General features: G+C 38.6%; 1 protein-coding gene across 1 annotated transcript in view; it reads left to right on the forward strand.

Annotated features, from left to right (window-relative positions):
• Window positions 1-16,456, forward strand: part of PRTG (protogenin) — a 76,900-nt gene that overhangs the window by 19,847 nt on the left and 40,597 nt on the right. The window contains 6 exon segments of the mRNA XM_021537397.2: window positions 9,950-10,094; window positions 11,077-11,210; window positions 11,497-11,634; window positions 12,752-12,910; window positions 13,490-13,649; window positions 14,257-14,504. Of these exon segments, the coding sequence (XP_021393072.1) occupies window positions 9,950-10,094; window positions 11,077-11,210; window positions 11,497-11,634; window positions 12,752-12,910; window positions 13,490-13,649; window positions 14,257-14,504 (984 nt within the window).

The following is a 16,456-nucleotide window of genomic DNA, read 5'->3' on the forward strand; positions in this document are numbered from 1 at the left end:
TGGGCAGGAGAGCAAACTGTTAAATAAGGCATTCATGGGCTGGTAGTGTGTCAGTGAGGATCCTCCTGTTATTTTCTCTGTCACATTGCTGCTGCCCAGGATCCCATTTATTGTCACAATTATGTTAATATGGTATTAATAACAAGCTCTGTGTCTGTTCCAGTGTTTTGAAGAAGTGAGGAGGGAACAATGTATTCTAATAGTCACCTTGTCAAATTGTGCCTTTCTGTTCCTGCATGTGTTTCTGCATTGAAGAGAACTTTTTGATGAGTCATTATCCACTTCTGAGGAGCCAGTTTTCCTCAACTGTTATGAGATTTTTTTTCATAGCATACTGAGTGGACATGCTAATTATGAACTCTTTCTCTTGCTAAGGTTAACACTTTCCAAAATTTCGTGCTGCCTGTTTAGCAAAAAAAAAAAAATATTATCTTTCTTAAAGTACAATGTATCCTGAGAAGAAATTATTGCTTTTATCCTTGAAAAAATTGATCAGTATCAGAGAGATTCCTGATTTATTGTGATGGTGTTGAGGTATTTGTTCTTAACTTATCAAGGTTTTCCTCCTTTCCTGTGAACTGTCTTCAAGATGCATCCACTTGAGACCTTGAGACCTCTTCTCTTGACTTTCTGCACTGGAATTGATCAGAAACTTGCTCGCAAAACTTCTATTCTGTATGTGGATATAATGAAACCAGGACAGTGGAGAAGACAATATATTTTCCTACTTTCTAAGGGTACTGTAAGAGTGAAGGAATAAGGATGTAGTGGAGCAAAGAAAGGATCAATGAGTACATTTCCCTAAAAACCTGATCCAGAATAGCCCAGTTGACTTCCAGGATTTCAGGAAGAGAAAATACTACATATGTCAGACTGGTCCTAACTTTGAGAATCTGGTGGTGAAAAATGCTGCCTGTTTGTGGCCATAAGCACTTTTATAGAATCTAGTCCCAGCCCAAATGATGGAGAGCTGAATGATATTCAGTGGACAAATTCAGACTTGGTTATTCCTGTACAGGGATTTTTAAAATGATCATTTGTCAGCCACTGAATTAGGAGCTTTAAAGAAAGGAGCAGAGGGACCTGAAAGTGTTAGAGGAAACAAATGAGATTGCAGCTGACATCTCCAAGGGAACTTTTGTTCGAGGGTGCTCAGGCTGTTGACCTCTTTGCTTCTCCATTTCATTGCCTTTAGATTCTAGCATTCTTCAGTACCAGAAAAGTAGTGGGTAGTTTGTGAATGGGCAGTTTTTTAATTTTTGATTTTTTAAGTGGAGACACTGGACATTACTTTACAAATACTTTAATGCACGAAGAGACAGTTTTGCTTTGTATTTTATAAGTATGGCTTTTGTATATGAGTCTAATGATTCCTTTTCTCCCTTATCAGAGATTGGAGAGTAATTCCTGGTGATCTGCATCTTAGTTTGGAGTTCAATGACTCTCAACATTGCACTTCTTAGATATCTGTGCAAGTTGGCAAGCATATGAGAGAGGAATGGAAAAATGAGAGCATACCTTTGTTTCTTACCTTTTCCATTACTTTCTTTGTTGCATTCTCTCTCATTGTTTAGTTTAGTGTGGAAGTAAGTATGTGGTAGGCTTGGAGTAATTGTTTTTGCAAGGCAGGTGACCATAAGTTTTAGCAGAGCAGTTTCCCAAATTGTCTGGCACTATGTTGGAGGCAAACTGCAGCAAGCTGTAAAAAAGAGTTCAGCCTTTAGCTGAGCAGTCAGGGCCTTGGAGAAGATTTGTCCAGAGCAGAAGTAATGAGTGGAGAATAGCAGAAAGGGCAGATGGCCCAAATGCTCACTCATCACCTCATCTGGGATCTTCTTGCTATTAATCAGTGAAAGATTTCTTTAATTACCCCTATGTGCAGAGCATTTTCTGCTCCCTCCAAAACTCAGAAAATGATTTTGAAAGGGTTTTGCAGGCTAATGCTTCAGAAAAATTTGTTTCTTAGATACAAGAGTACTATTCTGTGAACTGAAACGTGAGGAGCACATGGTGTGAAGGATCAGTTTTACCTAAAGGGAATGTCAATTTTCAGAATGTCAATTTTCATGGTCAAACCTGGCTTATATTCTGTGCTTGTGTCTTTCACATTGTAGAAATGGGATTTCTAATCTTGTTAGCGTTTTGCAATATTTGGGCCTTTAAAAATTTTTTTAAAAAAATTATTATTGTTTAGGTTTGTGGTTTCAGGGACCCAAGTTGTAGTGTTAAACTAGCAGCTCATAAAAGTGCAGTTCTGTAATTTCCCACTCTTCAGGGTTTTCCAAAGCATCAGAATGATTGCTGTAGAATATCATTGTGTTCTCTGCAAGCTGAAATTCTGATCCACATTCTCTAAAATGTTAAAATGCCTGCTGGGAGATTCTAAATGTCAAATGGTTAAAACAATTGTGGGATAGAGAGATTATTAGGTTTCCCATATAAATTATTGATAGTGTCAAATCAATTTGGCAGTTTCATCTCATTTAACCTCCCTATTATTTAATTGTGAGGTAATAGTTTGAGTCTGGACTCCTTTTCCCATGCAATTCTGAACCATCATCCTTTAAAACTGCTGCTACAGTGTTCATACTAAAGGGAAGGATTTTCTTCCTCAGATTTGATATCAGTAATTCAAGGCTGCTTTTTGATTTGGTCTCCCTCTTATTTTTCTTTCTACCTTCAATTATTTCTCTTCTGTTATATAATATCTGATTTGGGTGTAATTTCCCCCCACACTTTTTATGTGCAACCTCTAGATTTCCTGGGAAAGTAATTTTCTTTTTCATACTGAGAAATTGTGTGTCATAGTCATGGCAAACCAATGTGTTTCTTTTGTTTTAGGTCTTCTATCCTGCCTTTTTTCTGAGTCAGTTTGTAGTAAGCAGCTTCAAAGAAGAAAGGAAAGGCAGGAATTAAAGCTAAAATAGGGAGTTGGGAAACAAAACAGAAAGGTAAAATGAATGCCCTTTTGCAGGGTGACCACATTTCCAGGCAATTTGAGGGCATACTGATTTTAAAGTCATGTCTAACTGTTTAGTGTTAGTACCTCATTAAAATCCAGGGATTAATACCACCGATCTCCTTGTTGTACATTAAAAGGATTTAGCTTAATTTGGGATTAGAGGGTAAAAGGTGCCATTCTAGCAAAGCTTTTCCCAAGATATCAGTGCGATGAAGTGAGATAGCTTAAAGACTCTGGTTTTTCTAACTATTGCAGTTATGCTACACACACACACACACACACACACACACACACGTGTGTGTGTGTGTGTGTGTGTGTATTTTAAAACTGGTGAACTGGTTCATTAATCCTTTAAAAAGTATGCTACCTTTGGAAGTGAAATTGTCTGGAAAAGCTTGTTTGAAGTATTAAGAAAGGCAATTGGAGTTGAAAAGGCACTGAAGGTGTGGTTGGGCCTGGGTTACTTCAAGGACATTAAAATCTGTGGGTCCTGGTGTTGGAGATTCCATCTGTAATCAAGACTTCCCTGTGCATTAGATAAGGATAATGTGCAGTGTTCTGCTCTCCTCTCCTGCAGCTACAGAAGGACTGGAACAGGGTGGGTCATTATTCTCCTCCCCTTTTCCCCTCCTACAGGTGTTTCTCAGCATGCAAGTGAGAAGAACAACCATCCTGAAGTTATATCTGAGAAAAGGCCTATGAACACTACAGTCCCCTCCCTAGTTTTAGACTTTTGGGAGAAGGAGAGAACAGTTGTTTAGTTGTTTTATTACGATCAGTTGCTTTTTGTTAGGCTAGAACAACTTGTTAACATAGCAATGTGTGATAGCATTTACTGCCAGGGATTATTAATACAGAGAAAGAGAAATACAGATTGAAAATTCTCATGTAAAGGTAAACACCTGATATAGCATTCTCCAGAATTTTCATTAAGTTCTTAGCATGTGGACAGTGATGTCAGCAGTCTGTATGATTTATCTGATTATTTATTTATTTAGTGCCACCTCTAATTTTTTTTTAAAGCAACTAATTTTGTTCCAATTAAGTTTAAGTATTAGCCTTTCAGCATGGTTTGGTTATTAATTAAATCTAGGTATATTAAAATAAAGTTTTAGCCAATAGTAGCACAAAAACATGCAATTTCAGAATAACTCTTTAAAATGCAAGGTTATAGAAAAAGTGTATTTTAATTAAGCTTATTTTTCCAACCATTCTGGCAGAAATTAAAAATAGCAGCTGACTTTAATGAAAAAGCCACACTTTGCAATTTGTAGAAGAGTTAAATCTCTGGTCATTTATAAGGATGCCATTACCAGTATGTTGTTTGAACTACAGTCTTTTATAACAGTCAGAATGAACTGACACTTTCCTTTGTGCCTGAAAGGGCCAAATGTGTTCTGGATGATATCACTTCCTCTTACTGATGGAGCTCAGTTCCATCTCAGCTCAGTTGTTTGCCTTAAATAATGGCCATTAGAGGAGGGAGATATGCAGACAATGTGTGAGATAAAGTCTTTGCAGATGCAGTTGCCTCCCTTATTTACCTGCTCCATGCCAATAGATTTCCACTCACCAACCTCACCTGAACTTCCCCTGGAGCTAAAACCGCTATTGCTTTTTCTGGTCTTTCAAATATACAAAGAAGTATTAGGGAAAACAGGGAGCAATGACTGTCATTAATCAGTAAGACTATCACTTCTCTCTTGAGATTCCTTTCCCAGAGCTAATCAGATCCCAGTTCTTTTAATCTTTCCTTACAGATCAGGTTCTTTTTCTCCTGAAGTCTCTTATTTTTATGCCTTACGTGTTAAACATAGTAATTCTAGGTCAAACAACACTTGATTAAAGTTCTAAGGGTGAGTGTAAGAAATTATTCTGCTTGTGGTAGCACATACAGGATGCCCTTTCACAGTAATCCCTTTTCACTTACAGTTACGAAAGTCTTTACCTATATTGCTGTATTTGTGTGACACTCACCTCTGAACTGTATGTAATAAGCAGAACTTGGACTCCAAAAAGCTTAATTTTTAGTAGCATCTCTTGGGAAACTCGGGAAAGATTCACCCATTCTATCACTTGATCACCCCAGTTCTAGGTACTCCACATGCTCATTCAGAAATGAGGAGAAGGACTTGGTGTCTAGCCAACTCTCTGGATCTGTCAGTATATCCTCATACAAAGTTTATTCCAAATCCAGATCCAGACCAAAGTGTATCATTTGAGCAGCAAATCATTGGAAATGTGTGTCTATATAGCCAAGAAGCATGGAAGAATGCTTTTCATAATATCTTCTAAGCCTCATTCCTACAAGAACAGAAAACTCAGTAACTCCAAGAAAATATGTGCAAATTTGCTTTTATGTTAAAATATAATACACACATATATTTGTTGGCTTTTTCAACACTATTTCAGAGAGAGTGCATCAAAAAACTAGATCAAGAAGACAAGGGTTGTCTTGTGCTTCCCTGAAATCTATTTCATTGGGAAAAGCCATAGCTTCTCTTTAATATACAAGTTTATTTTTCTCAGAAGAAATCTCTTCACCAAAGAGTTTAAAAAAATTGGGAAGATTCTTGTTTCACTTGAACAGCTAGGGCTGTTGTGAAATTCTCAGTAGTATTAACAGATGCCTTGTACAAATGGCATTATGCACTTCTGTTCTTTCCACCTGAGCAGTTCATCTCTAAGTGGCCATTTTCTCTTGAGAAACACTTGACCATCACCATCATGTGCTGCAGTTTCTCAATATTTGGTGCATTTTGGTTAGTTGAAAACTGTGCTACTGTCTCAGTTCTGGGTTTATTTTTCATTCTTAGAAGTTTTTTTATTTCACAGTTGAAGTCCTGTCTTGGGCTAGAGTCAGCTGTGATGAAACAATAATCAACATGTAGGTTGTTGGAATTTTTTTTGCCTCCTCGGAAAGCTCATTCAGAAAATGAGATGATAGTGACATGAAGTGTGTAAGTAGAAAGTGCAGCGTGTAAGGGAGCAGGTCACTGGATTTGTGTTGCAACAAGCTTCAGGATTTCATTTCAGGAGGGAATGAAGTGGGTGTGTGTTGTGCTTGTTTGGGCTTTTTCTTTTCATAATTAAAGTTGATGAAGGACTGCTGCTGCATACAAACAAAAGGTGTGAGGCATGAGCTTCTTAAGTTTGATGTCTTCATACCATAATAGTTAAATCTGTAAACCTGCTTAGGCACACAGAAGGTTTCTACATCATGCAGGATAGGATTCAATCATGTGCATCAGCAGTTTTCTAATACTTCATCAGAAAGCAATTATTTGGGTTTTGAGCCTGTGGATATTTGCCTCGATGGTAAATGAAGGAACTCGTACCAGAACTGAAGTCAGATTTCTCTCTGCATAGATAACATTGATGGCATAAACCACACAGTTCTGCCCAGTAAAGATCTTCATTCTTAGAAGTAACTGTACGAATACATGCACCTATCATATAAATTTCAGGAATTTATAAAAGTAAATACAGTTTCTAATTATTGTCTTTTGCTGCTGTGAGCATTTGATATCTTGCAAGTTAGAAAGGGTGGGAGCATCAGCTTCTCAGAGTAGCATTAATCATTTTGTTTTGGCTATAAATCTGGGAACAAAATGATTAAATAGACTGGAGAAGAGCGGAGGGAAATTCAAATAAAAAGGCACTTACATTTATTGCATTGCAGGGTTGTTTTTGGGAGCAGGGTATGTCTCTTGAGACTTTGTTTCTTATCCATTTTATAGAGCTCTGGCCTCTTAACAACACTGCTTTAATGACTTGTTCTTGGGGTTTCTGAGTTGGAATCAATGCTTGCCAGGAAAACAAGCCTGTTACAAAGAGGTCAGATTTCACGAGACAGCAATAGACTTGTAAAAACAGATTTTACTGGATCAAATAAAGTCAGAATTAAGAAGAAACCAGAGATGTACATAAAGAAAGATACAGAAGGAGCAAATATTGCACTAAACTGATAAAAAATGTATGAACTTAGATAAGAGGTAAGCGGGGATTTTTTGTTTCTAAAAACTCCATTTAGTAGCATTAATATTTTTTTTTTTTAAGATTTTGTGTAGTTCTTCATAGTTGTGACTTTTGCTGTCTTTAAAGATAAATTTTCAGGGGAAATACATTGTTCCTGCTCAGGTGGAAAAATGTTCTTTGTGTATCAGCTTCAGTTAATAACTTGCACTGGACTTTCTATACAGTGTAGCTGAACCTGTTCTTGCCTGCTGTTGTGATGGCATTTTGTGGTCTGTGAAATACTAATTGCCTAAATACTAATACTTATTTGTAGTTCTGGAGAGTGTCACTTCTGTCTTTAATCTGCAGCTGTAATGAACTGAGTGCACAGAAGTAAATAATTATTTTTATATACATAAATGAAAATCTATATTGTGTTTCATTTGTTTCACTGTGTCTCTCTAAGTAACTGTATAAGAAAATTCTGGATGCAATTTCATAGTTCCAATGGAGATGAAACTTTTAAAGCTGTGAAAGAGCTTTGCTTCAGTAAGCTTGTATGATTACTTTCTGCCTTGTTGCAATGATCCTTTTTAATGCCACTGGCCATGGTGCAGCTGTGCTACAGAATGGCTCTGAAAATCACATTGCAATGGTTTGGATTGTTCATATCATTTATGCCTTTATTACATTCCTAGTGATTCTATTTTGAAATGTGAGCAGACATGTCTAATTTGCTGCATCATACTTTCAGTAAATAAATGAAGAATGCAAAGCATTGTATTTTCTCTTAAGAAAGAAAATCTGTTAAGAATGGCAGTAGGGAAATATTCTGAATCCAGGTGAACACACATTTATGTAGGGAGAAATTAAAACAAAGAAGAAGGGAAGAAAGTAACGCAAGCTTGGATTCTTTTATTCCTGTTTCTTCTTCTTTTCCCCCACCTCTCTATTTTGTGGTGGAAGACTGCTGGAGAGCTGGATGGCATCAAATTCAGCACAAAGCAAATCCAGAAAGTTTAGCTGTATGGGAACAACCTGCTCTGTGTGCAGGTTATTTGCCTTGTGCTGAGTCTGTTTTGTGAAGTGAACTTTTGTAAATAGTCAAAGAACTAAGTCTTTTTTACTTCTGATGATTCCTTTGCAATGAGAAGAAATCCTGTTAAGGCAAGAACTGCTTTCATGTCTCCCCAACAGGTCTGAAATGTGAGAGTTCTGTTGTAACACCTTTATGCATGTTGTGGGGTTTTTTAATGTGTTCTTGAACCTGGTACTGCTAAAAAGTGAAAGAAAGAGCAAAAAGTAGAACCTAGCTCTGTTGGTGAGAGAGGACAGTTCTGTCTGCAGTGGAGGTGGGGAGGGAGCAGCCTCAGAGAGTGTCTGGGGCTGTGTAGACCTGTTGCCAGCAGCACAGGTTTGGCCACAGCATGGGGACCAGGGGCATCTCTGCTCCCTGTGTCTGGGTGGCTGAGCCACGTCCAGGTGCCAGACCGGGTTTACAGTGGCCACAGTGTTTGCAGCATGTGGCTGCAGCTGCTTCCAGGTGCTTTTGCTGTACAAGGTGGATGTATGGTCTTGTTATCCCCAGTCTTTGGGAGGTCTGTTCATGAAGCTGCAGCACTTTGCTGGTGTGATTAGGAACACTAATTCCTGCAGTGCTGATGCAGCTATGGGAATGCAGCGGAAAAAAAGGGCATTTATTCACACCTGGAAAGGGAAATAGGCATGTGAGCAATAGGAATCTTTCAGTTGTGTAGTTAGGCCTGTGCTAGGAGCTAATTTGTGTGTGGAGGCGGGGAAGAAACCAGGTGAGTTCATGTTTCCTTCACACTCCAATATTCATCTCGCAATGCTGTGCTGTGCCATTAAAATGATGGGGAGTGGGAGCACTCAGTAGAATGCCTGGTGTGCATCAGTGCTGTCTGTATTCTCTGTGGCATTTTTGAGGATGTCTTGGAGTAAATAGGATGAAAAACCTTTTCCATTAGTAAATAAACAAGTAAACCGGAGAAATTATTTAAACACAAAACTTGAATATAAAGAGACGTGTAACTTTCTGCTGTTGGTCTATCTATTTCAACCATGTTTCTCTATCATTTATACAGGAGTAGAAATTTAATTGGAATCTGATTTTTTAAAAAAACAAAGGAAATACCATTTACAGAGATTGCTCCCTCTGCAGTTACTAGGAGTGGAAATGTGTGAAATTTTTTGTGTTATCCAAAAGGAGTTGCTTCTGAAAAATTGTTCTGTTAGTTGTAAGTAGCAGTAAATAAGCAATTAATTAGCAGGTTTTCTATTACTTTCCCTTGTTTTTGAGCAAGGAAATCCAACAACTGATCAATTTCTCAGCTATTAGCTGCAGAGTATCTATTGATCTGCCACTTCAGTTGGCTCAATGTTGTGAACTCCTCAAGTTGTAGATGCTCAGAATGACGTTGATGCTCTGTGCATCAGACGTTAGCTTGGTGACTGCTCAGACTGTTGGGATAAAAGTGTTCTCACCTGCTAAAACTTATTTTGAGATCTTTTTTTGACTTTGAGTTGATTTTCTTATCACACATGAACTTGTACAACTCTGCAAATGTTTTCTTTTATTAAAGTGAGTCAGGAACCAAAAGTTGATTTGGAAATTTCCTATTGTAGTCAAATTTTTTAAGGCTGTCCTAAACTAGTTGAATTGACTTGAACTTTGTTATTCTAATAATTGATATGGTTTCCAGCTGCATGCCAGTCAATTTGTATGCTTAATTCTATTTGAGCGTGTCATATTTATTTTCATTGAAACATTTTTTTACTGAATTAGGTTAAAGCAAAGTTATTTTAAGTAAACCTTCAACCAGTGAAAACAGGCTATTGAGCTAAGCTGACAAGGCAGTTAGATCCATCTTTCTTTGCATACAGAAATAAAAGAGCTGTGTGAAGTATTTCTGGGTATTTTTACAAGTCAATCTATGAACTAGAGTTTGATTTAACCAGGAATTTTTTCTCACTTTAGTCCCTTAAAATTGATGTTCTCTTGTTTTTTAGCCATTTCTGCATTTGAAGTCCAGCCACTTTCAACTGAAGTCCAAGAAGGTGGCGTAGCTCGATTTGCCTGTAAAATAACAGCAAACCCTCCTGCCACTGTGACATGGGAAGTGAATAGAACAACTTTACCCTTAGTCATGGACAGGTATGTAGGATTACACATTTTAGAATATGTTTTATTTGTTGCTATCGTTCTGATCCTGCTACAAGAAGAAGATCTGGATACTTGCAATGCCATTATGTGAAAAAGGTTCCATGTCAACTATTGAAATAGCTGGCTAATGAAGCTAAATATATGTTATGAGTGCAGGGCAGAGTCACCCACTATTGTCTGCACAGTAATCACTAATCTTTGAATTCCTATTGGTGAATTTTGTATGCAAGACATCCTCAGGAGTAGGCATTGCAGTGGGGAACAGAATGGGTGAACTTTGGCTCTGGGAGTGGCTTGAACTAGTGGGATTGCTTTCAGTAAAGAATTGATGCTGAACTTGTTTTTCTTTAGAGGGACAATAAAGAATTATATATACAGAAAATTGAGTTAAAACGCTTGATACCAGGGAAATTCTATGCAAGGGCGTCTTCTCATGCACTGATTAACTTGAAGAATACAGTCTGCTCTCTACTAGATTATTTTTTATGTCCAGTTTTCTTTGAACTGACTCCTGTGTTTTTTGATCTGTAACTCCATTTGAAAATGTCTAAGATACCCTGCATGCAAAGGAAGGAAAAAAGAGAAACTAAAAATTGAAACCATAGGTGGGTTTCTGGGAACTGTACACCAGTTATGCCCATATATCAGAAGCTGCTGTAAAATATCAGCCAACCTGAACAGTATGAATGTAGTAGCTGGCTAAAGAAGGCTGGGATAGTTGATTCTGAGGGTGAGAAAGATCTGCTTGTTGAAAGTAAATTCTTCTGCTCTCATTGTGGTGCTGAGGGGAATTTTGCCTGTAATTCAGAAAGGCAGGAAGGTGAGTCATGTATCGGGAATGTTTTTGAGTCTCCAGCCTGCTGTTCCCAGGTCAGTGTAGCAATGGCTGTTTGTAAATCAAGGAGTTAATTCCACCACCGTGTTTGCTGGCTAAACGTTTGTCTGCATTTCTTATTTTTGGTTTCTGTGGCAGGATAACTGCTCTGCCTACAGGAGTGCTTCAGATCTATGGTGTTGAGCAGAAGGATGCTGGGAATTACCGATGTGTTGCCACAACTGCAGCCAATAGACGCAAAAGCACTGAGGCAGTGCTGAGTGTTATTCCAGGTATTTACCACATGAGATTTTTTTTCAGTGGCACCATCTTCTTTTTCTTACAAAAACACTTAAAAGCCTTGAAAAGCTGTAGGTGAACCACATGTCCAAATAATTTTGCTTGCTTTTAACTTGTGCTAAAATATTGTTCAATGTAAGTGTCTCCAATTACTGAAGTAAGGCTTTGGTGTAAATGTAACTCTCAGTGCCTCTAAAAAAAATTATTTTATTTCATATTTAATTGAGCTTTTTGTTCAACTGTGCTCACTTTTTATAATTTTTTTTTATCTCTGCAAAGCCTCAGACTTGAAGCCTTTTCACAAGCCATCTATAATAGCTGGTCCTCAAAACATTACAGCATCTCTTCATCAAACTGTCATACTGGAGTGTGTAGCCACAGGGAATCCAAAGCCAATCATCTCATGGAGCCGGTTAGGTAGGTCTTAAAATTACAGCATGTGACCTCAGCCTGTGGAGAGGAAGTAACACTGGAAAAAAAGGATTTGAGCAATTAGGTTTTGGTTCAGAGGCTTTGTGTAGTGAGTAATGATCAGGTTAGGGTAGGATGAGTGAAACACTTTCAGCTCTGTGCTGCAGTACTGCTGCCAAGGAGCCCCGAGGTTTTCTGAAGCTTTGGACCCCTGCTGCTGCTGTCAGCCTGCACTGTCCCAGGCACAGCGTGGGCACAGGGACAGGCAGGGTGGTGACCTCCAGGGATCCGTGACTGGAGTAGAACCGGTGCTGGGGGCACGTTGGGATGACTGCATCCATGAAACAGACCTGTAAGAGTTCATTCCACTCTTCTTCTTAGAAGCCCTGTGAGAATGTGGTTTGCACCTGGTACTAATGGGCCATTTGGACTATGAATATAGACAAACCCAGGAAAGTCAGCCTGGAAGGGGAGAAAAAGGAATGTAAGAATAATAACATTGAGCAGTGAATCACATATTTTTCATTAAAACCACTTTGTTTTCATTCCAACCTGTACCTAAATGTGGAAGCCGGGACTGTACATATAGAAGAAAACCATGAAAAATTTTCCTCCATTTCTATTTCTCCAAGTGTAAGAAATAAATGTATCTTTCCTGGTTGATTCAGTGGCTCTTACAGACAAACAAGTAGGAAGAAAGTTCACATTATAGTCCTAGAGCATTTGGTGTGAAAATAGGAGAAAGTACATAGTACTCAAATGTGTTAGTTTTATGTGCAGTGTAATTCAGGAGATGGTTGATCATTGCTTGTAAAGATGATGTGGATGTTGGTAGTGATGAACTGAATCATAGTGCTAGGCAGATGGGAGGCTAACTTCAGCTGAGGTGGTGAATTCCAGATATAAACCACTTAAGAAGTGATGAGGCCCAACCATCTGAATGATCAGGTAGCTAGTGAAGATCAAAGTAAATGCAAAATGGAAAGTTCTGAAAGCTCAGCTGTGATTTTCTTTGCATTTCTTGACTTTTATACTCTAATCTAAACCATCGCTGCATGGACAACCCAATTTAGTTATTTAGATCAACAGCCTTGTAACCCACTTCTGCTGCCCTCTCACACAGACCACAAGTCCATTGATGTGTTCAACACGCGGGTCCTTGGGAACGGGAACCTGATGATCTCTGATGTGAAGGTGCAGCACGCAGGAGTCTACGTCTGCCGGGCCACCATTCCTGGCACTCGCAACTTCACAGTGGCAATGGCAACTCTCACTGTGCTGGGTGAGCCTGCTTCCATTTTCAGTGTTTGAACACCTTGTGTCTGTCCTCCTGAGCTCTGCTGTGTGCTGGGCTGACATTTGATCTCAAACATCATGTGCCAAGGGCTGTAGGGAGTCTGCAGAGATTGAACAGGTCACAGAGCTGTGGCTGCGTTCTTCTGTCTGTTGACTTAGATGAGAAGTGTCAGATGCTCAAGATTTGAGTTGTGAGCTAGCACTTGGAGATACCCAGGTGCAATGTTTGCCCTGGGAAGACAGGCTTTCAACACAGAAAAGCACCCTGTAACCAAGTAAAAATATGTAACATGTATCTATGAGAGAGCAGGATGTCATATCCTGGAGTTTGATTTGTTTGTATTCATAAATACACTATCTGCACACATAGTATTTTTTTTTCATGTATCTTTAAACAAATGTGCTTTGTTTACAAGGAATATGCTTTCTGCTTCTGTATATGTGCTTGGGTGGCTTGATGAGAGATGTTTTGTATTTGTAAAACTAATTATTATTGTTATGACTGATCTTGCATTTGTAGGGGCTTGATTTTTTTAAACTATTCTTTCTTGTAACTTATCTATAGCTCCACCTTCATTTGTGGAATGGCCAGAAAGCTTAACAAGGCCTAGAGCTGGTACTGCTCGCTTTGCTTGTCAAGCAGAAGGAAATCCTGCCCCCAAAATTTCATGGTTAAAAAATGGAAGGAGAATACACTCCAATGGTAGAATAAAAATGTACAACAGGTAAGATTGAAATTGCTGTAGGAGAGCTGTGCTAGTGATGTGCTACCAAAAGATGACATTACAGTAGCTAGCTACAGACAATCAAGAGAGAACTCAAGTCAACCTGAAATGGGTCATTAATTAATATGCAATGGATGCATATTAATCAATACCTAAAATCAGTAAGGCTTATTATGGTAAGTGCCTTACCTGGCAGGGAGGATGGGCAGCACTGAACTGTAGTTTCACCACAGAGTAACTTTAGATTTAGAGAGTAGCAGAATCTTGCTACTAGTTCTGTTGAGTGAGAAGTTTATGTTAAAGACTTGGTAAAGGTATTACAAGTTTAAGGGTCTGCTTTTTGCAGGGAGGGAATAGATGTGCAGTTTTGCTTTCACTGTGCCTGGCTTTGCAGGCACAAACAGAATCATGGCAGGTTTTGCAGAACATTTCAAGGTGCTAAATTTCACTGCTGAGCATCCATTTGTAATAGAAGAATTTATGGCATGTAAGTCAATTATACTAAATTTAGGAAGCAGAGGCAAACATAACTTTTTTCACTTATATGGAGCTAAGTTTATCCACGATGTGAGCTTCTTTTCCACCTTTTTCTTCCTTTTGGCTGCAGTAAATTGGTGATTAACCAGATCATTCCTGAAGATGATGCCATTTATCAGTGCATGGCTGAGAACAGCCAGGGCTCCATTCTCTCCAGGGCCAGACTCACTGTGGTTATGTCAGAGGACAGGCCCAGTGCACCTTACAACGTCCACGCTGAAACCATGTCGAGCTCAGCAATCCTGCTGGCCTGGGAGAGGCCACTGTACAATTCAGACAAAGTGATTGCATACTCTGTGCATTACATGAAAGCAGAAGGTAAGCAGTTTGATTTCAATGCCATCTCATGATTTGAATGTGACACAACTTGAGTGAACTTGCAAAGACTGTCAGATTTGAATGGTTCATAGGGCTGTATCACAGCGTTCCAGCAAATAAATGCATACTGTAATCAACAGGCAGTCTTGGGAAAAATGCTTTTCCCACACCATCTCATTTTGGGACTGAGTGTTCTTCCAGCTTACCTGTGTCTGATGGCTCCAGTGAGCAGAGTCCGGAGTTAGGACAGGATCTTGGAACCTGGGGCCTCCATGGTGCTTTCTGGATTTCCCTCTGTCCTCAGCAGGAATTTCTGCCTATCCTATTCAGTGTATGCATGGCAGGGAAGAACAGAGCATACAGCAGGGTTCTGGAGGCTTACAGATCTGAACTTCTAACTACAGACTGCTCTTTTTCTAGATCCCCAAATTCTTGTGACTTTACTGACTTTCATATATTTTGGAGTAGAGTAGTTGATACTTTGTCTTCACTACCTTCTCTTATAAGGAATATTGGCCAAATGGTAAAATCTACTCTTCTCTCACCCCTTGGTCTCCTGTAATGAGAAAAGTCTATTCAAATGCTGAATGGCCATGAGTGGCTTATCCCAGTCTCTAAAATTATATACAATAGAATGGAATGGATAGCTGGAATAAAAATGAGTAACTAGACATTTTAAAACCCCTTAGTATTATATAATTGCTTTGAGTCAAGGTAATTTAAGGTGGTAGGAAACAGACATTTTTCAAAAGCAGAAAGTGGTGGCTTAATGACTTGAAAAATTGTTAGGTGCATGGCTTCAAGTAAGGTGCATTGCAGCCCAGTTTTCTCGGAGTGGTTTCTGTTTCCATTGCTATTCAGTAAGTGGTTTATTCAAGGACAGGACTGCAGATGCTCAGCTCTGTGTGGAATACCAGCCTGCCATCTGCTAAACAGAGGACAGGAAGGACAGCTTAATTACTCTAATGCTGATGCAGGAATAGCCACATTTGCTTTTGCAAGTGGGATATTTCAGGACACAGGAGAATTTTGTCTGAAGGAAGGAAGGAAGGAAAGAGTTTTAAAACATAATGAGAACAAGAAGTGTGGGAAATTACCCCCTACTCTTTCAGTCACTGAAGTATTGTGCTCACAATCCTCTCTTACAGCTAATATGAATAAAGTCACACTGGATAATTTATCTGGGTAATTGTGGAGAGCAGAGACCAGATAACTTCAAACAAACCTGGGAAACTGTCCTTAGGGAAATTTGTGCAGGAAATAATCTTGCACAGTAGTGATAGGAGGTATCTTCTGGAATATGTTTTTCACAAAATAGTTTTGCAGTCCCTGCCTTATTTCCTTGCTTATCCAAAGGTTATATTTTGTGAAATGAGATTATATCTTGTCTTGGTTTAAAAAACAAAACAAACTTCAAACAAAAGCGAGCAGCCAAACAGAAACCTCTGATTTATTTGAATGTACTTTCTCAAATACCCATTTTTTAAATCATTGCTGACTGTCTTGTGGTATTTGTTTTATTTAATGTAATGTTGTTGTGCATCCTTTTACATTAGTGAAAAAATTCACACAAGGAGAGGTGGAGAGGGCTGTGTAAAGAGGAGTAATTACAGTGGTGGGATTCAAAATGTAGTTGATCTGCATGCATTTTTCATTTTTAACCTGATTGTATAGTATCAGAAATTTTCATAAGAACTCAAACCTTATTTTTGTCTTATTTTATAGAAAAATATTGAACTCCAAGGGTTAGTAGACTGCACTTCTGTAAAAACAATAACTTTCTAAGTGATAGAGTGATAGCCTGTAAACCTTTCTGAGGATCTTGCTCTCATATCAGAGGTGTTACTAAAAGTCTAGAAAATGCCTTTGTGAAAAATTATCACATCAAACATCTCTCTAATGTAAATTGAGAAACAACTACATTTAAAGAAATGCAAATTAAATATTAAGGA

This window comes from Lonchura striata, chromosome 11 (genome assembly GCF_046129695.1).
Source record: "Lonchura striata isolate bLonStr1 chromosome 11, bLonStr1.mat, whole genome shotgun sequence".
NCBI classification, from domain to species: Eukaryota; Metazoa; Chordata; class Aves; order Passeriformes; family Estrildidae; genus Lonchura; species Lonchura striata.